At 41.0% G+C, this 27,807-nt stretch overlaps 3 protein-coding genes across 3 annotated transcripts in view; 1 reads left to right on the top strand and 2 right to left on the bottom strand.

Annotated features, from left to right (window-relative positions):
• Positions 1-1,795, bottom strand: part of apip (APAF1 interacting protein) — a 13,415-nt gene extending 11,620 nt beyond the window's left edge. Inside the window, exon 1 of the mRNA XM_079216863.1 lies at positions 1,747-1,795. The gene's annotated coding sequence lies outside the window, so the exon portion shown is untranslated. The remainder of the gene's footprint in view (positions 1-1,746) is intronic.
• Positions 1,796-11,069: 9,274 nt separating this feature from the next.
• Positions 11,070-14,943, top strand: LOC306735401 (uncharacterized protein). Its single transcript, XM_079216862.1, has 5 exons — positions 11,070-11,203; positions 12,981-13,859; positions 13,959-14,009; positions 14,096-14,174; positions 14,272-14,943. The coding sequence occupies exons 1-5, from the start codon at positions 11,107-11,109 to the stop codon at positions 14,447-14,449; spliced, it is 1,284 nt and encodes a 427-aa protein (XP_079072988.1). The 5' UTR covers positions 11,070-11,106; the 3' UTR covers positions 14,450-14,943.
• A 2,590-nt stretch (positions 14,944-17,533) lies between these two features.
• LOC306735400 (excitatory amino acid transporter 2-like) lies at positions 17,534-27,071 on the bottom strand (the record flags this gene model as incomplete). The annotated part of the gene is made up of 10 exons (XM_079216861.1): positions 17,534-17,605; positions 18,672-18,879; positions 20,618-20,752; positions 21,128-21,322; positions 22,068-22,301; positions 22,435-22,561; positions 22,918-23,026; positions 23,124-23,374; positions 25,600-25,752; positions 26,942-27,071. 10 exons carry the CDS (start codon positions 27,069-27,071, stop codon positions 17,534-17,536), a joined length of 1,614 nt encoding a protein of 537 aa, XP_079072987.1.
• Between the last annotated feature and the right edge of the window lie 736 nt (positions 27,072-27,807).

Genomic DNA, 27,807 nt, shown 5'->3' with positions numbered 1-27,807 from the left:
AAGACATTTATTTAGCTTTTTTCCCCTCTCATTTAGTGCTTTGTTTTGTTGCGACATTCATTTTTTTCCACAATAACGCAATAATACATTGTGAACAACACATCTGTGTTGAAATGGGCAGCAGGAGAGTTAGTGAACAGTCCTGCAGAGAATAACACATTATTTTTTAAATCATTTTAAATCTTTCATCTGCACGATTTTTAACATCTTAACCCTTCGACTTTTCAGGCTTTTGGAAACATTTTTCACATCATTGTTCACTATTTTCTAAATACTACTTGAAAAGATAAGTAGATTTATTGCTAATAAAAAAAAAGTAACAGTTGCAGTTGCCCAAAAACTCAATTAGGATCAACTGTATGTTAATACCTCATTAATTCACTTCTGTTCACTTCAGTTTGAGCAAATGCAAATTGTTACTGCAATAAAACCCATCAGGTTATATTTGATGAAGCGGCACACTGGTTCAAGTTGTGTGTTTATCAGCGAATGTATCTGCAGTCGTCTTAAATAACAAACTCAGGCCAATAAAATGGTCATACTAATATACAACATTCACCTCAATAAACAGCCGACTTGCTGTCACTTTTAAAACCGTGTTGTTATCTAACTTGTTTTGTCGACAAACTCAAAATATGGGTCATGTGATATTCACATATACACAATAAGTGCATAGTATCAGGTTTAACCCCAAAATGTTGAAATTACAGGTATTGAAGAAGCTTAACAAGACTTACTGGCAGGGTACCTGAAAATAAAATATGACCCTCACCCTGCTACAATAGAACCTAACCTGTGGAGTTGTCGTTGACTAAAAAACAACACATGGTGAGATGTTTTAGTTCCTTTAGTTTGTGACTCATGTCAGTTTCCTGTTAAAACAAACAAACTAACTATGTCTGTTGTGGCTTCTCTGTAATTGTGTACATGTCAGCACAGATAATATTGTATGAGAAACATTGCAACACTAAAGACTGAAATGTGCAAATGTGCATCGCAACAAAAGAGGTCATGCAATTAAAAGGAAATCAATTGCCTCTGAGTTTTCAAGTTGCGGGTTTATCAGTGACATCTCCAGCTGTGGTCTTGATGCTGGGCTAGAAATCTCTGATGCATTAGTAAATGAATCACCATGACGTCAGGTATTCACAGTGAGAGTAGTTGATTTAAAAGCAACTGTTTTACAATCAACATAACGTGTGTAGCTTGTGTCCTTGACTGAGGGAGAACATGTTAAGTTCTGTGCAGCTTCCACTACATCCACTGCTGCTGTTATTTTTTAGTAGTTGTTATTTCTTCATCATGCCTACTACTCTCATTATATGAATAATTTCTTTCATATGCATTGAATGTGTTGTAACTCTGTTATATTGTTCATTTTGGTCACATGACATCTATTGTACTTCTGTACATCCGGGGAGAAGGATCCTCCTCTGTTGCTCTCCACACGGTGTTTTCCCTTTTTTCTCCCCGTTAAAAGTTGTTTTTTGGGGGGAGAAAACCGGGACAGAGAATGTCGTATGTGTACAGATTGATAAAGGCACTTTATAATTTATGTTCCCGTTTATGCTCCCGTTGCCTCGTCCTCAGCAGCTGTAGCTAACCTGCCTTCAGCAACAACTCAACTTTTTAAAATAGATTTATTTAACTAGTTTGCGAACGCGTTGCGTCGTGACAACAACACGCTGACCTCCAGAAAGACGAGTAAACACGACACGAAGAAGAAGAACTTCTCTCCGTACTTACGTCGTGAAGTCAGTCGGCGGTAAAAACACAACTACGACGCCCGAAAAACAACAGAAACAGCTAACGTTCCTGCCGCCGCTGCTATTACTACGTCATCAACGTGCGACGTTCGATACAGCATCCGGGATGTGACACTTGGTCAACAAGCCTTTCTTTCTCAAACTTGTTTGCTCCTCAGGATGATATTATGTAGTATAAGTACTGGTTCTGTCCGTGCACACGGGCATAAACGTCTTGTTGTGATTATATACTTTCATTGTGAAGCAAGTGCCAGGTTAATTAAGGGGATTAAGCTACAAACCTACTTGGTTAAGTGAAGGGAAAAGATCATGGTTTAGGTTATTAAAAGCCCTGTCTGTCAGAAAGCCCTTAAGACAAATTACTCCAAAGTGCAAGCAGCAGACCACACTATATATACATACTGTTACAAATCAAAAGTTTAGTATTAAAACACATATTAATCTTAAAGCCTATTAAAAGTGAGGTGATCCTGTAGTGTAGTCTCAATATGCAGACTGGCCCATGTCGGTGTTACTGTAATAGTTGGAAAGCAGTTCCTCAAATGTTGTAGTTGGTCGAGGTGGAGCTTTTAACAGCTTTACACACTCTTGTGTAGTTAAATCTGTAAAAGGAGATCAAAATGTATTATAACCTTTGTATTTAAAACTGCAAAGTAACAATAGCTGTTAGATAAAGAGCCTGGTGGAATGAAAAATGAAGGAACAATGTTTTCTCTTTGTACTGCATTTTGTGTGTGTGTGTGTGTGTGTGTGTGTGTGTGTGTGTGTGTGTGTGTGTTAATTTATATATAACATGCTTCACTACCCCCGCTGGTTAATTGCTCATTCAGGACATTCATTCATCTTTAAACATGCACTTTGCTGCTGTTTGCACCATCTGGTTTTGATGCTAAACTGCATTTTGGTTGCACTGACACTCACTGTGTGCCGTAACAACAACATTGAACTCTAATCAGGTCTAATCTTGTATCTTGAATCTTTAATGACGTGGGCGGGGCTGCAGGAGAAATCCTTAACATGCAAATAACTCCTGCAGACCCGCCCACGTCATTAAACATGACCAGTCCGACGTCGCCTCCCTCTGCACATCGAAAGTGTCTTTTGGATGCCGTCCATAGCCTCCTCGGTGCTCAACATTTAAGCTCTGTTCAAGGCTGTGTTATGACCTATTAAGCCTCCACTGCTCGGTTTGATGGCATGCTGTTTTGGGGCTTTTCGCATCACCCCCCGCCAGCTGTTTACTTTAAAATCCCAGTTTAAAAACTGTGATCACAGTAATGCTGTCATGTCGAACATCATTTAGAAATCCCCCATTCCAAACAACATCACATGTTTTATCGACATACCGCATCGCTGATACCGATGCATCTAACTGACTCTTGACAATAAACTTTAAAGCCAATCATTTTGGGCTCGAAACTTTTTTGGGGTCAAAACTGTTGACTCACACACTCACACACACACACACACACACACACACACGCACACACACACACACACACACACACACACACACACACGCGCACACACACACACACACACACACACACACAAGGACATTTGCGTTGGTTGTCAGTAGCCATGAGTTTACTTATTCACTGTACAGCGTGCAGATTAGACATTTAAATGAAGATAACAGATATTAAATACATGCAAGAGCTGGATAACATACATAGATATACATGACTTTGGCCACTGTCTTTGCTCCTGCGTAGCCAACCCATGAATGCAAATACTGTGTATGTGGTTTTTTTCAAAGCAAGTCATGAATTCTAAAGAATTTATGCTTCTAGTCTGAACATGCTATCCTGTTGTTTGGTTCACAGTTTCTCTGTGGAACCACTCCTACATGTTTGGCTTTGTTTCCAGTTGAAAAGACTCCAAGTCCTGCTGCGCATTGGGAATGGGTAACTCTAAGTACTCTGTTGAAGTTCCCCATTTTTGGCCAATCTTCAGTCAGGCAGATGCCGGTTAGTATCTGCTTCTCATCAGAGTAAGATTGAAGTGTCATTAAGCTCTCCAACGGCACCAGCGGCGCAAACCCCTGAATAAGAGCGATAGAGAGAGTTGAAACAGGCCCACGGTCTTTAGTACGACTGTCGTATTTTGATCACCTCAATGAGCTGTTCTGTGTACATTTGCTTATTTTAATGCTTTCTTGGATGCAAATTTAACTGTTTTTTTATTGGTGTTTTGGTACACAGAGTGAGTACAGATCATTCTAAAGTAATGCTGAGGTCTTTGGTGAGCTCTTTACTTTTCATCTGGAGCCATCGTTGGGTTTTGTTCATTTCATAACAAGTGCCATAAAACATTGTAGAGACATTCATTATACATATAATTGCAACAAAAGACACTTTCGAAATTAACAACGGGATTGAAAACAGATGGACGACAAATGATATTACAATAGGATAAATCAATGGAATAATTCAAGCAAACTAATATTCAAGCATTTTAGAATGAATAATGAACACGACACGGTATCTGATTGATTTGCTTGAGAGTCTGGCAGCTGAATTTAGTATTTCGTCAACCAGGAAATGAAAATTACAATATTATCAACCAGGAAAAGGAAGTTGGAATTACAGTAATCTACATTAAAGATAAGGTATATTGTACATTTGTTTTCTCATGGAGAAAATTCAGATTCTATTTTCCAACTGAGAAAAAATTATGTACAAACAGTGCAATCCACTATTTGTATTTCATGAATGGAACATATCCTTTTTGCACATTTTCTGATGGTTAGTGGGTCTATTTACAACACATTTGTCATGTTCCATCAGTTTAAATTGGCCATTCCCAGGTATCATATCACCTTAACCCGTGGGGCATAATTAATCTGCAACTGAAAAGGAGTGGCTCCTTTTAAAGTTACGGCCTGCAATGTTTTGTTTCATGTTTTTCCATGGTGATATCATAAACTGTTGTAAATAAATCCAGCCAAAAAAAAACCAGTTTACTCATTTACATGTTTTATTTATTTTGTATCTGACACTATTATTTTCTGCGTTCTTGTAATTGTTTTGCAGGTTATTGACTCACCAGTGTTCAATTTGTCTTCACATAATGTAATGTGTAATTAATATTTGCCCCAACATTTAATTAATTGTACAGTGATTCACTGCCAACTGAACCAGGAACTTATTTCTGACCAAAACCATATATTTTGGTTCCTGGAGAAAGGTGGCAGGAAGAGGAGGAGCTACAGTTTTGGGAAGCCTCTCTATTTGTGTCACTGATGTGAAACTTGCACTCTCATGTTATAATTATACATATGTTTTCTTCCATGATGCTTTCATTGTGTGAACAAATCAAAAAAAGCTAATCACTACAGTGACTTGAATTTGATATATGCATTTCTGCTTTTTTAATTCAGATTAGGTGATGCACGAATTTCCCAAACTTCCAGCAAATGTAATATATTTCCCCCGTCAATTGAAACAGTGCGTTATCTTCTTCCCTGTTTTGAATTCATTCATTTCGTTATGTGTTTTTTATGAATCCGATGGAGAAATGTGCGAGCTGAAGCGGATATTGGTCCATGGTAGAATAGAGGGGATGAAGGCTGACTCTTGATTATTCACGGTGGTAATAGATGTGAGAGCTGCAGAGAGAGAGAGAGAGAGAGAGCTGGGACTTTGGAGACAGGAACAATGGCTGCTGCTATGAAACATGAGATAACAGCAAGGTGGAGGGAGTGAGTCTTTCACAATGGCTGCTAATTAGCCTGCACATGCCCAGAGGACCTGCCCTTAAAATACCCTGTTGTGTTCTGTTGCTTTGCGAGCGTTTAGCCAGTCATGCTTTTTTTTTTTTGTACCCCGACAGGAGAAAATCCTGTGTCATGTTTTAGAGTCTGAAAATCTGATAATGCTTAGATGTGTTGGTGTGTTTTTTTTGTATCACTTTATCACAAAATATTAACACTAAAATTGATCCTCTTTGATTCCCCTCAGGTGTGAGTGTTTAGACATCTACTATAAAGCGAAGCGTCTCTGTCTGTCCGTGGGTTTGTCCTTCGCATATTGTTCGATTCACGTTACATTTGACGGGTGTAGCTTATTGCCGGGGACCAAAGGGGGTAATTTTGTCGGATTTGTTGCAGACAATATCAAATTTTGAATAAACAAGCAAACAGTGCGGGGGCGGGGCTTCAGGGCTCCATCGTGTTGTTCTCTCAATGGGATTGTTGGTATTGGCAGTGGCAAATACAGAAAGTACGCCTACCCAAAACTTTTTCCCTGAGGTAAAACTATCAACTAATAGTAAAACTGCAAAGTAACTATTTCAAGTGCAGAGTGAAAGAGAGGCATTATGAGCACAATGTACTTACATTTTCATTTCCCGGTGGAGCTTAAATTCTAATACAATGCTGGATAGTTTACTGAATAATAATGCATTGTATTTTCATGATTATATATTTTGTGAGTCAAATCTGGAACTTCTACGGAGTAACATTTCTCCGTCAAGTGAATGTAGTACATTACACACAATATGTTGATTTTCAAATTTCTTAAGTGCTTTTTGGGCCCTGTTTCTCGGGTGAAATAACTCAGATAGGTATAAATAATTAAATATGTTTCATATGTAAACATCATCATACATCTATAGCTGTTTGGGGCCCTTTTAGTTGGCGGCCCTAGACTCAGGTTGCCGGCCTTGCCTAACAGTTGTCATGCTGTTGGTTTAGATTTAGTTTGTTTCCTATTTTATTTTGAATTCCCCTTCACTTCCTGCCTTTGTATGTTTTCCTTTGTGATTGTCTGCCTCGCCCCTGAATGAATCCTCCTGTGTCCAATCACCTGCACCTGCCGTGTATTTAAACCCTGTGTTGCCCTCTCTCTGTTGGATCGGCTGCTATTCCTGGTATGTTCCCCTCGTATGTGTAACACTTTACTGTATTTGCAGAAAGCTAGGACCAGATACTAGATTCGGAAGAGCAGTTTAAAACTAGTTAAAGTCAGATGTCACAGACCAGGAATATGTTTGAACGGCTGATTTTATGTAGAAAATATAAACATACACATCTGCACCGTATCACGTTACCTCACAGATAAAGACAGTGGAATTGTGCAATTAAATCCCTTGAAAACATCCAAAATAAATACCACAATCTCAGAAAATAAATACGTCTGTTTTATCTAACTTTGGTTTGATTTAAACCTATTTGAGATCAAGATAAATAATTCTACTTTAATTCCTTTAAGTTGTTATTTAGTTTCTCTTGTCTCTTTTAGTTGACTCGGTTCCAAGTTCTCATTCTATCATATTTGGACCTATTTAACCGTTTAGTCCCAACTTCTCATTAATTTACTTAACTAGTAAATTAAGGTCAGACTTTACAGTAAGACAATCCCATTTGCATTGCCGGTTTGGCACAAAATCAATTGAGAATAACAAACAATTTAATATAGAAACAAAATCCAAAACTGTCACACAATGACATACAGTATATGATCATTAATTAAATTTCACAAGTAAATAGTCCTTTTGAAAAGTCTTTTGTTCTCCAAATTAATTCCACTGCGTGTCGCAGCAAAAATATTGAAAGTCCCAGTCCTACCACGACTCAGGTGTATGAATCAGTGTGTCCTTATCCAAGGAGTGTAGTTTCGTCTGGCAGAAGCAATGCTGTCCAACTCAATTTCTCTTCTATGGGTGGCTCGCCATCTTCGTTTCCCGGCTTCCGGTGTGTAAAAACCAAGCGATCATCTCAGCTGAAAAAAATGTTTCACATATTCAATCACAGAATGAAGTGCTTGAATAGAACTAGCACCTAAATACAGATTAACCATTTGAACCACACAAAATGGCACAAACTGAACCATGCTAACAAGGCTAACCTTGAACATGCCTGCTGCATGTAGCTTCTCAGTTCACTTTACACACAGACAAATGCACAAACTACACGATATGAACTTATTCCCACCGTCTTAGTTTAGCTACGGGACATTTTGGCTCCACATTCAACTTAAGAAAACAAGGAAATAGCATACTAATTTGACGTGAAAAATACAGTCACCAAATCCTGATTCAAAATTCAATCGAACCTCTTCCAGCAACAGGACGATAAAATAGTCCACGTACGTAACATTAAAGTTTACACTCTTCCAACGTATTTCTGAACTCATTTGTTTGTCTCTTTACTCGTTTGCGACCTCTCTTTCGCTTATATCTCGCGATCTACCGCGCTCTCGCTGTATTGTCCCTCTCTCACACACACCAGCAAGCGGCGCTACAGTAACATTGGATGCTGTATTTCTAAAAGGAACAGTACACAAATTATACAGGTAAAACCAACAGTGTAAACCACCATTCTGAGAGTTATTGTTTAACCTTTTATTTGTTTAAGGTTCTATATCTCATTTGTGCCCTGCTTTGTTCCCTGCTATGTTCCCTAGTATTTATCCTGCCTTGTTCTTTAGTATGTTCCCTGCTTTGTTCCCTAGTATGTTCCCTGCTTTGTTCCCTAGTATGTTCCCTAGTATGTTTCCTGCTTTGTTCCCTGCTTTATTCCCTCGGATGCTTCGTGCTTTGTTCCCTAGTTTGCTTCCCGCTTTATTCCCTAGCATGCACCCTGCTTTGTTCCCTGCTTTATTCCCGGCTTTGTTCCCTGCTATCCTGCCTCCTGTATCCTTTTTCCTGATTTCCCTGGTTAATCTGTAATTTTACCTGTTTATGGTTTTGGGGATTTTTTTCAGTTTCTCCTTTTTGCACTCTTTTGCTCTGTTAGTTTTGTTTGTGTAAGACGTTGCTTTGAAAAGGTGTGTTTTGTGTGTTTTTTCTTTATATTGTATCTTTTTTTTCACTTTAGCCGGAGTGTATTTCACCAGTGTTTCTGACCGTGAGTAGCCGCGACTTGGGTGTGACGGGAACTGTTAGTGTATCGCTGTGGGTGCAAACAACTGTAATAAGGAAAGCGGCACTACTACAGGCTAAGCATTCTGTTCATTCTGGAAAAGCATATTTTGAGCAGGTGTTTTTTTTTAATTCAGGGTGTTTCACTTTTTAACAATTTAAATGCATAATGTAATTCCGAGGAAAAGCCTTGCACCAGGGGCCAAATGTTCACTGCTTCACATCTACACCTTCTTCTTTTTTTAAATGGTCAACCAAAGAGAAATACAGCTCGAAGTCTAAATATCTCAAGAGGTAAAGGAACATTTTTAAAATGAGAATCCAGTAGTGGTTGAATCACCCTCATGTTGGTGGAGAAGCCATTGAAGTTTGCAGGATGATGAAACGCACAGCCAGTTAGCCTTCATAAATCTCAGCCTCTTCCCCAAACTACTGAAGTTATTCCACTGCCCCAAAATCCTGGCTACTTTTACCATTAAAAATAAATAAACTGCACATGTTTTTTTGTAACTCGAGTATTCAAAGGGCAATAGTGTATAAGACATAACATAAGGCTTTGACTGTCTCGGCCTATATTAAGATAATTTGATAAACTATTACGATACTAAATATTTATATATTTTTTTAATCAAAAAATGCATTTCCTTTTGTCTCATAAGATTTCATTTCCCTCAAAACATAATTACCTACTTATGTTACCTAGACGACCCGCACTGTGAGGAAGCTTTTCATTTGTAATCACGAGCGGCGTCTAGCCGATAAAGGCAGACAATTGCACGTATGTGGAGTCACAGGTTTGCGTCCCGAGTCTCATGCAACTTCCATTCGTAACAGTCTGGGTGTGGAGTGCAAGACCGGACAGGTGTGTGTGCACACCCACACATGCTGCTGAGTAAATCATGACGTCTGTCTCGACTTTGTGAGCGCGCCAGATCGCCCCGAGGCCAAAGCGCCGCTGTGACTCATCAACTTCCGCCAAATACTAGCAACAGTCATTATATACAGTACACGCTGCCTGCAGCGTGATGATACTGAGCCGAGTACGACAGGGACAAAGGAAAAAAAGTTTTTCTAAAATTTCATGCGAAGGTTTTTGAAACAAGATCAATGACGATTCTGTGGAAACCCATCTGCTGCCACGTGGGAATGAGGAAAGATAGAATAAGGAAGTACTGATAAGAGGGGGTGTTGTTGTTGTTCGCCAGAATTGCACATAATTTCTTATCTACTGTAATTGAGATATTACCAATTTCTTCCCCAACTGTCAGCCATGTAATGTTCTACTTCCCTGACTGCTTTTTCACAAGGTGTTCTGAGTGGTTTCCCTGTGTTTTCCATAATTGAGCCGCTGGTTGAACTTCATTCATTCGCACCACAATGTGGTGATTGATTGTTTTTTAGCCCATGTAAGTCCATGTCAACGAGTCCCTGGGTAGGACACTTAACCCCAAATTGCTCCCGAAGGTTGTTCCATCGGTGTGTGAATGGCTGACCGGCCCTGACGGATGGCGGCACCTCCAGTGTATGAATGGGTGTGAATGGGTTAATGACATGTAGCGTTGAAGTGGTCCGAGGACTAGAAAGCCGCTGCACAAGGCCATTACCATTCATCACCAGTACAGGAACCTGGTCTTTTTTTGAAGTAATGCATTAGGACCAAGTAATTACATTGTTATATTTAACTTAATTCATTTCACACACTTCACAGCAATTATATAAAAATTGATGAATTAAATGCTGCTTATAAAGGGGATATTGCCCATCTTTGTGTACACATACATTGTCAGGAAAATGTTGTGTTCCTTTTTTTTATGGGACATTTTTGAGTGAGAAACTTGATAAAAATACTATATAACATTCTGCCTTTTTTGTTAAATGTTATGTATACTTTTGTTCTTAGTTTTCTCCTTGACGGTTTTGTTTACATTCCTTTTTAAATCTTCTTTTAAATTTTCTGTTATGTTTGTATATCTTATGTCTTATATGTAGTTGTGTGTTTTCTGTATTGTTTCATGGCGTCTATAAACATTAGGTAAATGTAAGACGTGGTCTCATCGACGGTGTAAGTAGATATTTTATGTTGTAATGTTCTGGACTGAAGCCCTAACTGAGCGCATTCAGTTATATTTCTTGAAAAACTGATGCCGTCTTCCTGTTGCTCATCCTCTTCTAGCAAGAAGTACCGAAAAACCTAATTAACTTCCCGTACAACTGGATTTCTTGTTTATTTTTTGTGTCAGCGTTTGTGGGTTATATCTGAGGGAGAGAAAGCGTGAGAAAGTGTGTGTTTATGAGGAAGGGGGTGTGTCTACAGGTGTGCCGGCCCTCCTTTGTGTGTGTGTGTGTCGTCAGCAGTACATTGTTGTACTGATGTGACACCTACCTGCTGCTGTGTCTATAAAAGCGAACTCACGATTCATCTGCTTCATTATCAGTTCAGTGAACCAAATAGTTTCGGCTCGACAACTTCCCTTCCATGGCTGCTTCACAAGTTTCTGGTATGAAGATGAGGACTCTTCTTTTTGGGGTTATTCTTGGACTTCTTGCTGTGGTCCACTCAACACCTATTCATAGTAAGTAATACTCTGATATTCCTTTCTGTTTTAGAGCAGTGAATATTTTCCTAAACACTTAAACCAACACTTTCTATTTTAGCTGAGTACATGTGATAATATGAGCCATGTGGCTTTGTCTTATAAGATTACACTGTAAAAGGAAACGTTCTTTTTTTTCTGCTCGGCTTATATCCTCATAAGATATTCACTTTTCATGAATAGGATTCTGAGGTTAAATTACACTCTTTCACCTGAGTACTATAGTGAGGCCGTAGTTTTGGGTTTTCCGTTGTACAAACGCAGTAATTCTTCTCCACAGACCTCTGACATTTCAATAATGCCCACGGTGTCCTTGTTCTCACCCCCATGAGTCAGCATTCTCCTCTCTCCCTCTCCGAGATGCTCTTTACGTTTCAGGTCCAAGTCTCTCTGTAAGAATTCCAGGGTACTATTTCATCGTCTGTGCACAGGTTTCACCGGCACCGACCGGTTTAGACAACGGAGATCTTTGTAAAAAAAAAAATGTTCTGAGCCGCTCCAGGAGGTGCATTAATGGGAGTGTTTCTGAAGTAAGGTGAAACCAAAGATCAGCAGAAAGCTGTCACACAAGTTTGGGCAAATGGGTAACTTCATAGGGAACCAGAGCTGCACATGACGGGGCAGAAAGGGAGGGTGGAGGTGTCTTTCTATCTATTTATTCCCTTTTTTTTACCTTTTACTTTAATGTGAGTTTTCAAGGCAGCAGTTGGTTGCTTATTATGGCATGACGTGCTAAGTAATTGGATTATTTAACTTGGTACCATTAACCACATGTACAATACTCCATTACAAGTGTTTAAAGTATAGAAGTATTATCAGCAAAAGTACTTCTGCAGAAATGGTCCCTGTGACTAAAAACATTTTACATTATATGAATATTAGATTGTTAACACTGTTGTCAATGAGTAAGCATTTTACTGATGCTTCTGTTGTATAGCTAGTATTAACTCATTTACATATATAATTATCTTAGGCAGTGGTTCCAAAGGTTTGGGGAGTCGAGCCCCTCAAAGAGGTCACAAGATTAATCTGAGGTGTCATGAAGTGATTAATGAAGCGAAAAAGGAAAAGCATTTTGTTTTTACTACCCTCTCAAATGTGGATCATGTTTCCTCTTTGGGCCCTGAAAAGTATTTACAATCTAACCATCTGATACGTTTTTGAATCTCATAGACATTGTGTTTTGCAAGATTATGCAATTAATGTAACATCTTATTCTGAAAAGCCGGTTCTACAGCCGTCCAACAAGCGTAGCGCAGTATTGGAGTAGAATCAAGTAAAGTAGAACCTGAAGACTCACTAAATGTATGCTATGAAATATAAAACAAAAATTGGCAATAAACAATGACTATTTGCATTCATAATGCAGAACATTGCCTATTAATTCATCTTATTCTCCCCCTCCCAACTGGCACAAACCTCCTGATTATGGCTTCCTTCCAACTTAAACAAAGAGAAGCGTCATGGTTTACTCTGTTGCACTGGGTGTGTCAAACAAGCGCTCTGCTCTTCAATGAATGCTTTGATGAGGCTGCCTATCTTTTGTTAGCCCACTTACAGCTGATTAGTCACTCGGGTTAATCATTACCGTCGCCCACCTCATGAAAGAAGAGCGCGACAAGTTCATACAAGTATTGTTTTGGGGCGAAGCGCTTGAAAGCCCTGGTAACTTTCCTTTGCTCCGCTCGTGTCGGGTCAGGTAGGCAAACACTCGACGTGACCTGTGTTTTTTTGTTTTTTTTTCCTTTTCTTCTAGTCCTAGATGTGACCCAGATCCCCGCCAAAGCTGAGGATGAAGTAATCAGAGAGGCCGTGACGGACGGCTTCCTCGTCGAAAACCTTTCCCTCCCTTCAGGCGCAACTGGATCGCCCACAACTGAATCTCCAGCAACTGGATCGCGGGAGTCTCCTGCAACTGGATCGCCCACAACTGAATCTCCAGCAACTGGATCGCGGGAGTCTCCTGCAACTGGATCGCCCACAACTGAATCTCCAGCAACTGGATCGCGGGAGTCTCCTGCAACTGGATCGCCCACAACTGAATCTCCAGCAACTGGATCGCGGGAGTCTCCTGCAACTGGATCGCCCGCAACAAGCGTAACCGTTCAGGCGTCCCAGACGCCGGCCACCGACTCCAAAGAGGGCGTTGCGATCAAGGGCAGCGGTGGGGAGACCATCGTCGAGGCCACGACCGCCGTGTCTCTCCAGTTTGGAAACGCAACTGCTTCACATGCTCCGAGCTCCGCCTCCACAATGTCGCCAAAAGAAATCGGCGACTCCAGTTCAGTTTCATCCGCCACCCAAAGCCCACCGTCCGGCTCGACCCCGGTGCCGAACGAAGCCCAGCCGAGCGCCACCCCGGATCGCATCGCGGCCTCGCAAACCACCGACCCCGCCGTCTCCACCTTTGGCTTCCTGAGCTCCCAGGGTTCTGGTTCTGGCTCGGGGTCCGGCGATGGTGAAATGTTTGACCGGTACTTCACGACTACTACACGCTCCAGTATGACCTCCGGCTCCAGTGCAGAAACTAGCGCCGCATCGTCGACCTCCACGACCAGACAAAATGTGTTACCAAGAAGTGGCTTTGGCATAGGATCAGTGAACGGAGGACTGCAAGCGGAGCTCAATGATGCTGGTAAATATCAAATACATACCTGCCCCTAGTGATGCTGACAATTACTTTAATAACATCCTTATCGATTGCTTATGGACAATTTTACCTATTTCTTTCCAGAACAAAGCAAAAGGGATGTTGAACTTCCGCCCACAGCAGGAGGTACACCAGGTGAGTCCCAACAAAAAATGCTTTTAATAAACCAGATGTTCTGACTTGAGTCCATTTGACTAACTCCTACTCCCCCTTATCTCCAGGATGGATGATCATCGTTGGTTTTATTGTTGGTCTTGCAGCACTCGTAATGCTCTTTGTCGCCATCGCCACTAGAGACAAGTAAGAGGATCAGACGGAGACAAAAGATATGTTGTATTTAACTATTTTGAGCGTAGCCTTGAATTCTCAATGTTCCCTCTTTGTTTTTTCTGCGCAGGTGGAATGGACCGAGCCGGGCGTCCACGTTGGAGGACAAAGCTAACTCCTCAAACCAGCAGAGGGAGGTGGAGATGGAGACGTTCCTGCAAAAAGACCAACCCAAGGAGAACGGGCACGGCTCAGAGTACACGGTCATCCCCCTGGAAGAGCTTCCGGAGAAATGCTCGTCTCACTGAGGATCAGAAGCATGACCCTCTGGAGGCTTCAGACTCGTCACAGAACCACACGGACTGCGTTTGAAGCGTTTTTGTTCATCAGAACAAAACGGTTGGGGCTGTTGACCAAAAAGGTTTCTGTGGACTTTCACAGCTCTGAGCCCAGTGCCCAAAACTCATCATATCATATATTTACTTTGAGACAACAATATTCTGGTTAATGCATTTTTATTGTATTAACTGTAACATAAAAACTGGTTGGGTAAGTTGCACGAAGGCCCCTTATTTCAAGTCTTTCCTGTTTTGTTTTTTTGTTGTAAATATTGTTTTTAACTTGCAAGCCTTGGACAAGTACATGTCCAGTATGGTGAATTTTATTTTGTAAATTGTCCTTAATATAAATATGATTTTAAAACCTTTTGTAATAACACAACTGATGTCTGTTATGCATTGTAACTTATATTAAGCTGTTCTGTTGTTTCCCCCACATTCATTAAAGAAACAGTGCTCGGAATAACTAACTCGCTGGCTTTATTGACCTCGTCGGAGAAATAAACACAACGGCAGCTCATCAATAAACATTTATTTGTTTCCATTAATATTTACACGCGAGTATTAAGACATTTACACACGTTCAGTCCACTTGCTTGACAAATACCGCTTGTGCTCTGTTGTAAGTTTATGTAGCGCGAGGAAGCGTTGAATACATTCTTGCACCAATATGTGCACGGAATCCAAAAGAAAGATAGAAAATGTTTTATCTAAAGATTGTACAATTCCACATGTCCATAGAAAACACTTGCTACGCGAGGCCAGTCCAATAAGAAACCATTCCTATTTAGACCGAGGCCCAATAAGAAATGCAATAAATTGGAAAATTATGTGATTAATTAATAGATAATGGGGTTATTGAAATGAATCGGTGTGCTGTTAATTTGTGAGGAAGGCTGTCACAGCATGTAGACATACTGTAGCTGCCAACACCAATGTTCCACATGCAAAAAAAACAAAACGACCCTAATGTGCTCACAACTCTTAAATAATCAATAACAACATTCAGTAATATTGGGCTTTGTTTTTTCTCCCTGACAAACATTTGGAGCTCAGTTTCTTTTTAAAAACGAATAAATTGAATGCCTTGTTTGCAAGTAATCTAAATTCACAACCTATCGGGGCAACTAGCGGCCCATAAAAGGAAAATTGACGTACTAACATTGTTGCATACATATAGTTATAGAAACTTTTAGCATAGCAAAAACAATCCTGATGACATGAAATGTCAAATTCTATACATTTGATTTATACACTTTATCTAAAGAGAGTATATACACAAAGTGCAAGGAGGCACTTTAAACATGATTATATAAGCTGTCGCTTACAAAAAAAAAGACAAATAAATAAACCCGTTTGAACAGAGTTGCGACACAGAGTTAAACTCAAAAACGTGCACATTATTCAGCCAACATCCAAAGACCTTTTGTTGTCGCGGCCTCAGATTCAAGCGAGTGCCGGAGGGCAGAACTTAGTGTGCACTTGCCCAACTTTGACCACAGCTAATCCCAGCTCGTTCTTTGTGTTTTAAATATGCGGCGTGGAAACTACACCGTGAGATCTAAGTGACATCCTGAGAGGGAAGACCCCGCCCGCCGTCGCTCGGAGTGAAGCGACGCCGGGACGTGGAGGAACTCTTCTTCTTACTCCCAACTCCTCTAATTTAAAAAAAAAAAAAAACGGCCTCAAAATCCGTGAGTCCCTCTATTCGGTTGAAATGAACAGTTCTGACAGAAACGTGTTAGTCATCACACTGACTGCACTCTGCAGTTGACATCGTCAAGGCAAGGTTTGTCATGTAGCAAAGAAATAAAACAGTTTGACATAAAACACAGAGCAATGCACCGGCCTGCTGAGCGATGCCATCTTTGTTTCCTCCTGTTGAACCTTCCGACTTTCTTTCCTCTTGTTAATCTTGCTCTTGCTCTCAGAAACACACACATGAATACGCGGCACATTCCAGCACACAGGCATACTTTTTCTTTCCTTTTTGGACTGCAAACAGAAACGTAGTGCATTGCTCACACAGAACATGTATACAAAAAGTAATAAATCAATAAATAAACAGCTGTGAGGGCACCCTTCACGTACTCTATTTTCTGCTTTAAAGCTCCCTGCAAGACATCCTGTACTGTTGCTGCCACTTTTAGAGGTCACCCCCCTCTGCTCTTATGGTCTTAGCCTTAAGCTTTGCTTCTTAGGCTTGGCCATGTGTGTGACATCACGGTGTAATCCCATAAGTCAAACAGTCAAAAGGTAACGCAGCGTAACCATCACATACATCACAGTGCCACACGAAGCGCTCTGTCGCTCTGCCCAAGCTTTGTGTTCATAAACCCAGTTTGCATTATTTGGAGCATCCTCGGGTCTAGAGTTTACGGACATTTTATAAGAAGACAGAGCGTCTCAGAGTACACAAAACAATCACCTGTCTGATTCTGATCGGCCGATCTCCTCCAGTAACAGTTCCGAGTCATTTACACCGACGTTGACGTTTTCTCTTACTTGGTCCTTGCATTAAGTGGAACAAGTACATCGTCCACGTGTCGCGCCGCTGCCCTTCGAGCTACAAAGGAAAATTCTTCGATACAAAAGAAAAATGAGCTGTTGCACGAGGTCGAAGAAGTCTTTCGTTGAGGGGACAAGAAGGAAGCTTGCAGCGGCACCGAGTAAGGCCCTGAGTGGAGTCAACCGCGGGATGTTTTGTTCTGTACAAAGCGCTGGAAATGCACCAGTTCATTACAGTTTGTGTCTAGTGCAAATGCAAGATCTAACACAAGTTCGGAGAGTCATCTGTAGTACGCTCCAGCAGCTCCCCGGATGGGTAACTGAGAGAAGAAGAAGAAGAAAAAAAAGACTGTCCGACTGTTTGTTCTCGTGGTCTCTGCTTACTTTCACTGTTTCGCTCCTTCTTTTTCTATGCGATTTCTTTTTTTTTTTTTTGTGTGTTTCCTTTCTTTTTGTGTTGCTTTTTTGTTGATTTCTATAGTCGTGTCGGCAGAAAGTTAAAGCTGTCGGAACTCGGGGTAAGGCGCGGCAGCATCGGGATCTGCTTTACTCGCATTTCCACGGTCCCTCCTCAACAAGAGAGAACCCTGCGGTGTTGCCAATTTTGCCATTGGTGACCTGCAAGCAATTATCAAGAACATCTAACTGTGGGGGAGGGGGCCAAGGCACCGTCATTTACACACCGTCAGCGGTTGGGAGCAGAGAAGCCATTGTACGTCTTTACATTCTGGCCATTGGCCTCGGGGCTGAATTATTGTTTGAATCCCCCGGCATTGAAACGCATGTCATCTCATACACTGATACAATGACACAGTGATGCTGCTTACATGTCAATGTGGTTCGTCAGTAACAACATTATATGAAAATATGGAGCATCATAGTTTTCTTGAGAGTTGGCCATGTATTTTATGGATTCTCTGCCCAACCGAATTACAATAATCAGTCATCAAAGTAATCAGCATGCAAAAGTTGCATCATACAGACAACAAAATATCAGCAAATATTCTATCGTATGAGTGAAATTCTCCTAAAAACTAACTTTCATAGGCATTTCATAAATGTATGCATCACTCTGGATGAAACATTGGGTGAAACAGCAGTCTTTATGTATACCACTGGCTACAGGAAAAATAAAATAAAAATACTCTTTTAAAAAGATGGCCAATGATTGAAAAGTGTAATTTGGTCAGGGCTGCCATAAATACATGTCCAATTAAGTAGACAAGAGAAGAAGAAGAAACAAGAACAGTTTCTTAATGAAATCAAAACATATAACATCAAAATACAACTTAAATATAATTGTGTACAAGACAACGCATTGGAAAATGGTTGATGCTTAAAATTGAACACTTACATGTGTGTTTCACGAGATTAAAACAGAGTTTTTGACGATGATAAAAATCTATAATGTAAAAAAAAAAGAACGTACTTTGCTTTTGCTGAACCCGGTACCACAAAAACTGCTTTTTCATATGAGTAACAGGTGAATAAATAAATATAGAAATATTTATTCAGCGTTTTCACCAAATGTGACATTGTCTATTCACACACGCACACACAAATACACCGATACAAGAAGTCACATTGAAACACGGAAAGGAAAAGAAAGACGAACACAGCAGACACAGAGCTGGGGGAGGATTCTCTACATGCACGTCTCTATGTCCGTTAACGTGAAATGTACCTTGCAGTCGTCTATCAAGATTGAGTTGTGGTGAGCGTACACATTCTGGTTGCTGTTATTTTCAAAGAAGGATTGTGTCTTTGCCATCTCAAAGTCCTCCATCCGGGCCTGTTGGTCAAAGGAGTCCAGCTCGTGCTTGGAAAGGTGGTACACGATGCCGGCCCCGTAGGAGTCCCCCACCACATTGACGGAGGTACGGAAACGATCCCTGCATGTTGAGGAGGACAGTTGCATGGATGGATAGAAACAGAAGGGGTAATTGATGGAAGAAAAGGAGAACGGTTTCTTTTTGGGGGTGGAGGGGGGGTAATTTTGGTTTTGGAGATGGAAGCGAGTGAATGAGTGGGCATGAAGAGAGTAAATACTCCGCTGAAAAGTTATCAAAGCCCGAGTGTTTTTACACCCACAAAACACATGTCGGAGACCGGGAGAGAAAAACGCTCACTTTGCAAATCAAAGTCAAGCGTCTGTTTTGAAGATACTTTGGCCACGGCGGTGGTTTTATCTCCGCCGGGAATAAATTATGTCATTGTCGTGCGATTCCGAAAACCAAAGATGTGTCGTTGAATGTCGGCGTTTTTGCATTCGGTGTATCGAGCGAACATTGTTGAAAGTTACGTGGTATGAAAGTGAAGTAGCAGACAAACGAGTAGCAAGAAAGTTCACAAAGGGTGGGCGGCGGCTGGTGGACCCGTGCGAAACCGAGGAGAACTCTTTAATTTATTTGTGGTAAAATATAGTCGATGAAACATTACTTAAACGTTTTCTCAATCCGTTTGCTTGACAGAATGTAATGAATTATACAGAGCAAACCCTGTTAAAGTTGTTAAATGATGAAATAATTATTTAACTATACAGCAAGTTTTGTCTTTAAGCTTCTTGGGCATCATTTATAGTCATAATAATGGTCCAAGAAGAAGAAAAAAATCCTGCTGCATAATATGTTTCAGCATCCTGACTGGGACACTGCTCCTAAAACCTGAGTCTGTCTGGCTGGTGCTGAACTTCAAATAAGTAGCAACACTATGGGTTGATTTCACTTCTATATAAGATGCATAGCCCATGCATAATAATATAACAATAAACTGAACACCATTGATCACAACTGACAGTGTATCATGCTGAAATAAATAATAAATAAATAGGAATAGGGAGCAAGAGATTGCTGATACCGGCCAACAAGCACGTTTTACTCATCTGTCAATGTGATATTTCTCCTTCACAAATCTCTGTGGTTTTGTTGTCAAAACACGACACGTTCTGCCCTGCATATGTTAAAGAAGTGTTTAAGTTAACTGTTATGTGTTTTCATTGTTTCATGCATAATTGGGTGTAGCGCTTTTATTTTGAAACCTGTAATGAAGCAGGAAGTGAGAAACAGGAAGTAGGACGTTAAAGAGCTGTAAACTGCAGGGAGCATGGTCATGGCTGTGTGGCACCCCATGTTTAATCAACAGTAATCCTTTGCCTGTATTCCTCAGAAAGCAATGACTGTAAGTGTTTTATATTCTTCACGTGTTGTACAATTAGGAATAGTGACTTTTGGCTGTTAATATTTATCTGCTATTCAATTAAGATGTTTTGTATTTTCTTTTCTAGTTTTACTCTGATTCAATGTTGTCTGTGCGACCTCGCTGGTATACAACGTGTTCTCTGCATGCAGCTTTCTAGTGAAGATACTTAAGCATCCAAAGGATTGTTGGGGGGAATTTGAGACAATGTGGTGGACGGAGTTATGCTTTGAAGCTGGATATTGGTATTTCTTAAAAACCCGCTGATATATGTTTCTCATTTTCTCAAATGTCATAGTTTTGTTGAAATGACGGCACATTCTGAAGAAAGAAAATGTGAATTTGGTCTCATTTAGGGATTTTTTTGAGGGGTAAACAGATTGCAAGTGTCTTTATGTTTTTCAATGGTATCATTGGTGTCGCTGGTGAACTCACAGCAGCCAGTCGACAGCGACCAGGAGGCTGATGTCCTCGGTGGGCAGCCCCACCGCCGTGAGGATCAGAAGCATGGTCACAAGTCCAGCACTGGGGATACTGGCTGCTCCAACACTGGCCAGGGTGGCTGTCATACTAAACAAGGGAAGCAAATTCATACTCTCAGCAGGAGGACAGAGGGCATGGCCATGAAAAACTATTTCAACATGCAGGCACGGTATTTCTAATAAAAAAACGGTTTGACGACCAACCTGAACATTTGAAATGACTCACCAAACGCACGAGGAAGTGCATGAGTAACACAGTGCCTGACCATAATCAAGACACTGAATTAATTCATATCCACAATGGTTCGCAAACTCCCAAATTATGGTTTTCATTAAATTTATGTGAAACAAATTACTGTATTTGACCTCTTCACTGCATATAATTTCTCATGCTCAGGCCAATTTACTGCCAAAATGCGAACCCTTTGCAAACGTCTGCAACCCCCTGCAGCCGCATGCTCACCTGACGGTAACAATCTGGCCCCAGTCCAGGTGGATCCCATTCATCTGAGCGATGAAGATGGCGGCCACCGCCTCATACAGCGCCGTGCCGTCCATGTTGATGGTGGCGCCGACTGGGAGGACAAAGCGCGTGACCCTCTTGTCGATGCCCAGGTTGTCCTCCAAGCATCGGAACGTGACGGGCAAGGTGCCGGCACTGCGGTGAAATGAAAGGAGGAAGGAATGTTTTGCGATGGTCACGAAACCGAAAGTGCAGTCGGGGGTCTGTTTTCAAACCCTGCACCAAGTCGGCACTAACTTTCTGGTTAGAAATCAAGAACTTTACAGCAAATCCTAGACTGTCTGTTGAGAATTAATCAGACTGGGTCGCACTTGATGTTGCAGTATTTTTTGTCAAATTAATGACGCTATTCTTCTTTTCACACAGACATAAATCCACTCTGAACTATGGTAAAATATTCATGTTACATTGTTAAATAAAACAGACGAATGTAGACGAAGGCCTCAATGAGTTTCACTTCACCAAGGAAGCAAAAAGTTATTCAAGTTTGAGTTCACGTTGAGGCTGAATCTCATCCTGAAAAACAGCCGTTGTGGCTCAGCGGTTGTTGTGTATGTTTTTGTCTTGATAATTAACAAGTGTTTCTGGCACACGGCGGACGCCGAAGGGGCCAGAACGTGACGGGGCCGAGCTCAACCTCATTAATAAAACATCTGGTCCAGGGAGGTCCTCCCACACGGAGACACAGTGAGAAGCCAAAGATGGCAAGACGACTTCATAGTGACCATTTTTTAATAAAGCTTGCATCTGGTATTTACCATATGGACATGGGGGGGTGGGAGGAGAGGGAAATGTGAGTATTTATACAAATATGGGGGCGCTCACTACGGTCAGAATAAGCCAGGAATTAGAAGCAGGCACAGAAATCCCCTCATCATACCTGGACGCTGTTCCGAGTGCCGTGACCCAAGCTTGGAATATCCCCATGAAGAACGTGAAGGGGTTTTCTTTTACTATCACAAAATATATCAGCGGAAGGAAGATGCCTCCGTGGATGATCAGGCCCACTATCACAGTGACCATGTACATGCCCAGCTGCCTCGCGACCACCTCCAAGTCCGCGATGGAGATGATCTTTCCACAGATGAGGCAGGCGATACCAAAAGGGGAGTACCTTCAGAGAGACACAAGATGTTTGCCATCAAGATTACTTCTTTTTTTTTTGACGTTTTATGTCTGGAGGTTTTGAATGTATTGAGGAGGAATGGTTTGGCAGTGTCAATACGCCTGTAGTGGAGAGCACTTACCACATAATTGCGCCAACGAGCCTCATGACAATCTCATTCAGGACGTTGAAAAACTCTAACATCATCTTGGCCTTTTCCCCCATTTTGCCCATAATTACTCCAAAAGCGACAAAGAAGCCAATCAAGCCTGTACGGACAGAGTAATGTTGCATTACGCTTGGATACACGTGCCTTAAAGAAAATAAATAGCCTGGAACGAGGGCAAAATGTGGCACAGAAATGTAGATTTCTTTTGTGTTTGCAACAATAATAATAAAAAACAGGATAATGCAAGTATATCTGCAAAGTACAATAACTTTGGCGTCACAGGTGTTGGAAAAAGGACAATTGAATTCATTGTTACACCTGCCAAGGAGGTTTTGTTTTTGGATCTGTTTAGGTGCAGGTGGGTGTTAGCTTATTGTGTTCTCTAGTTATTATGTTCTAGAAAATGAAAAAGAAACTCTTGGTTTTCTTCAACAACTTCTCAGACTTTTCACCTACCAAGGACGTTCATCCCTCCTTTGAACTGGAGCGTCCTTTTTACGGTGAATTGCGGGGGCGCTTTGGTTCTGTTGGTGGGCACTTGTACTTTGGTGATTACTGTTTGGATCTACACAAAGAGAGCAGAGAGAAGAACATAGAGGTTGGAGGAAGTGACATGAATCAGACTCTCTGTGGTGGGCGGACTCTTTCGGCGAGACGCCTACCTGCTGGAAGCAGGCCTGCACCAAGTTCTCCGGGAAAAGGTTTCGGATGAGATCGAAGAAAGCGTCCACGCTCGACACGTCGTCGTTCTTCTTTCCCGGCCCGAGGTTGGCCTTCAGCTTGGGGTTACCGGGATGAATGAGCAGCACCAGGATCACTCCCAGGACGGCCGCGATCACCGTCGTCGACATGTAGTACACCATGGCCCTGGTGCCCAAGCGGCCGCTGGATTTGGCGTCCAAACCCGCGAGTCCTGTTGGCATAAGGGAAATTACAATTAAAGTGCCCCAGTACTGAAAATGTTTCTCTCTTTATTAGATTGTGATTAAGTACCATTTTGAAAATGTATCCATGCATTTATTCATGTGTCTGACCTCTTCTCTAAACCCCAAAACACAAAATGCAGAAATATTCTGCATTCTTTTTTTTATTTTAATTTTAAAATCCCACTAGAGCCGGAACCAAAAATGATTATACTGGGAATATCTGAGGCAATTAGGACATTGACCGCTTCTTAACAACAGACTATGGGCTAATAGTATTTATTAAAAAAAAGAAACTCTTAAGAACAAATGCAGAATTTCTTCCAATAAAGCTGAAGCCTCAAGAGGATTAGATGTATTTATTGTATAGTTTTTACTCCATTTGTTTTTTCTTTCCTTTGTCTGTCTTTGTTTTCTCTCTCTTCCATTTCATTTAAAGTAAATCATGGAAGAAAAGTAGTTCCCTACTATATACGAATGCCAATTATTTAGCACAAATGAGTTCAATGAAAATATTTGAAACTCAACATCACCATTAAGTTGATCAGCTGCCTCCACCAAACTGCTGCTTCCAGTCAGACCAGGTTGCAGCACTTGAACTGTGGATCCTCCACACACACACGGCTCACCTCATTTAGATAAGTGTGGATTGTGCGACTGTTCTCGCTGTGAGAACAAATTGTGCAAATCTATTGGAAAAACTAATTCTATTCCCCAAAAAATAAAAGAATTCACATGGCTAGCTTCCAAAAGTGAGATGAGTCAGAAACTCTGCTGTGAGAGAACACCAGAAGAACATTTCTGCACTTTAATTTCACATTTGTACGGACAATAGGACGAATCTATTGAATTTGTTTTTCAATGTGACAGCGAGTGATTGTAACACTGTGTCTCAACTTCTGGAACTGCACAGAATGAATAACTGGAGTTTCCAGCACATGAATTGTTTCCGGAGGGTAATCGAGTTCGTAGAGACGTTGTGTGAACTGTCAAAATATGTCTGCACATTGCGGCCTACTGTAGACAATATTTCTAATCGTCACATGTGCATCATAAATAGAAACAACTTTGTAAAACAAAGTTAAAACTATATTTTGTAAGCATATTTGACGATTATTTTCAACAAAAAAAACGTATGACAACGTAAATATTGTGTTCTTAAAACAGTTCTACTGTGATTTAGATACACATGAAAGAGCTGGACGTCATCATCGAAAGAACAAACAAACATAATAAACTAAATGTTCAAATGAAGGACTTCCATGTGCTCTTTAATTTCCAAATAAGTCTATTTTAAAAGGGAACAACATAATGAAATACTGAATATCAGTAGAATCTGTTAACCCAGTCGTCATAAAGTATGTGAGCATTGTAGATTTCTGCAAACCACGGATACGTTGAATGTCTATGTTTCTTTACAAAAAATAAAATAAAACACTTTTCAAAATAAAAGCACAATGACATGTGGTAACCATTGTGAAACGATTTGTTAGATGTAGGCGACACAACTACTTGGTTCAAGTTGGAAAAAAGATCATGGTTTGTGTTAAAACAATAAGATAACAATGTAATGTAACGTAAGAATAAATCAGGAAAATGGCGGTTGAATTTAATTTTCACTAAAGTAACGTAAAAAAAGTGCACGGTCAGCGCGGACTTTGCGCTTTTCTCAGGGGGGAGTGCCGTTCGATGACTTTGTGGCTTGTTATAGCCTACATATTATTATTATTATTATTATTATTATATCACGAAAATTATGTCCAAACGCAGGCGCTCAATATACGATGTATACAGTAATATACTGTCCCTTGCTCTGAGTGCGTGATTCGTTGTGCTGCTTCACCAAATGCTCTGACCAAATGTAAAAAACACAGACATTCAACGTATTCACTGTCTGTAGAAACATAAAACACCAAATTGGCAATTGGATTCATTTGGTCCAAGTTTTATCTTTTGAAGTCGTGTGATGTTCATGTTATCAATAAATATAGATTATAAGTGTGGACCCCCCGGCCAAAAAAAACATCTGTATGCCTCTCGTCCTCCAAACAGGTCTTCTGTTTAAACACAATATGCCGGAAGAAAAACCCCGCCCACTCTCTCATCTCTCCTGTTGCAACGCAACTCTCAGGCAGCAACAAGTTGCAACCGTTGCGACCTCATTTCGGCAAATTGAGCAGAACATTCGCAGCAGCCGCTGTACCAACTCGCCCACCTGTGACCAGACTGGAGACAACAAGAGGCAAAATAAGCATCTTCAGCATCCTCATTAGGATCTCTCCGGGGAAGGCGATGATCATAACGACGTCAGGAGGGAGAGGCGATATGTGCCGCAGCAACATTCCAGCGATGGAGCCCAGAAACACACCTGAGCCGGTGAGAAAAACACAAATCAATCACAAAGCGTGGTGACTCGGAGCCATGAGACGCTAACCCCGCACGCTGAAAGTGGCTGAAGGCGAACATATCGACGTCTGCGTGATGAATGTGGGCTCACATTTTTTTTTTTTTCTTTTAAGAGTTCATGAGTTTTTTTAATTAACAACACAACCCGGGTTATCTGAGCGCCGCGGTGCCATGGGCTTACATGGTTACCCCGTATAAAATAACGACACCAAGAGAATATTACTTTAATCCAAATGCTTTCCCAGTCACTGAACATCCGTCAACAAATGTAGAATAAAAATAGAGGAAAAATAACAGTGGAAAAATAACAAACGGAGGGCGACAGCTTTTTTCTTGTTTATATTCAGTTCAAATGAAATATTAAAGTAGCTCCCGACGTCAGAGCATCACAGAATAATCGCAATGCTTTGAACAAGAAGCTGTGAATCATTTTCATATTGGAATGGTTGGAATGGAATTCAATAACAAGTTATTGGCTTCACGTAGGGCAAGAGGGCTCTGGATTTGAGAGGGCGGGGCCTTCCTGAGGAAAGTTTGAATGTTTTTGGGAACTGGATTTTCTGCTGATGCTCCAGGTTCCTCCCACAGTTAATTTCCCATTGGTGTAAACATATAAATAAAATAGCGGCCATTTTTTAAGCAGTGGGATAACCTTCGTGTAAACTAAACTGACTGGAGGTGAAGGTTTTGCGGTAACGACTAAAACAAGTGAAGTCACAAAGCACCGAGAGAGCAAATGAGTCAATTCAAACAACTTAATGCTCCATTTACGCACTCCTATAGCACATCGCTATGAGGGACTACTTTGCCCGACTTGTTTTCTGTAACCAGGCTAGCATTAAAGCATGGTGGAATTTCCAAGCCAGCTAGCTAGTTGGCGAGCTAGCTTGAGGAGTCCACCATGCGGTGATGCTACACTGGTTACAGAAAACAAGCCACCGAGCTAACTAGCCAGCCATCCGTCTCACCGGAGCTTTTTTTGTTGGGTCAAATAACTATGTTCAATGTCCGTCCTCCTCTAATTCTATTTCTATCTGTGTTTTATTTGTCTAAGTGCGTTTTGTTTAATGCATGCTGGGAAAGTCTCTGTGAAGCGGGAGTTGAACGTGGGCGGATTGTGGATGAAAGTAGCGGCATCGAAAACAGCTTACCCAAGATGGTGAGAGTGAGGACCATGTTCTTCATGATTTTATCACACATGCTGCTACAAATGTTGTCAGGAGATTCCACGATGGGCTCAAGGTGGCTCCCGTCCATCTTGACCTCCACTTGCTTCTGCATTTTATTGGCACTGAAAGAGGCAAAGAAGGAAGAAGAGCTGGTGTTAATCAGACATTAACAATTCTACTGCACACCCATCTCTATTTTCAGCCTCCTTCATATTAAATTTGAGATTTAACTTTGAGTAGAAATGTTACATTATTACTAAGTATGGAACAAATAGAAAGATGTATGCACAGCCAGCTGTTGCTGAGACAACCTTTTTTAATTTACAGATATTATTTAGAGAATGCTAGAGGCTTCCGGCCTCGCTGTGCATTCTGGCAATGTTTATTAGTGTGAAGCCAGTGAGGGATCACATTATTGTCACTGGGATTTCAACTCCTACTGGTTGGTCAAGGGGCCTCAGCAGTGAATCTCCAACGCATTATACCCTCCTGGTAGCGAGATGATGTGCATAATACCCTCACTAGGCTAACCGTAGAGTTAGCAGTGACAAACCGGCAACACACAGGGTGGTGATGATGGCATTGACAAGCAATATGGCTACTTCAAAAGTAATCGATGAGGACACACGCACGCATGGTTAAATGTGATATAGTTCTGCAAAATGCTCTGCAGTCTGAATGCATGCAAAGTTGTAACAAAAAGTTTGCAGATGGCCTTTTACAATTAGTGATAGACATTCCCAAACAATTAGCACAGAATCAATAAAGAGCCCGTGTATAATCCGCATTTTAATCAATGTATTCCAGTTTGACTCATTTGAATAAAACGGAACGCCAGCTGTTCCCCG

The sequence above is a fragment of the Taurulus bubalis genome (genome assembly GCF_910589615.1).
Source record: "Taurulus bubalis genome assembly, chromosome: 4".
NCBI lineage: Eukaryota > Metazoa > Chordata > Actinopteri > Perciformes > Cottidae > Taurulus > Taurulus bubalis.
Note: the sequence above shows the minus strand (reverse complement) of the source record. Positions and strands in the feature narration are given on the sequence as shown.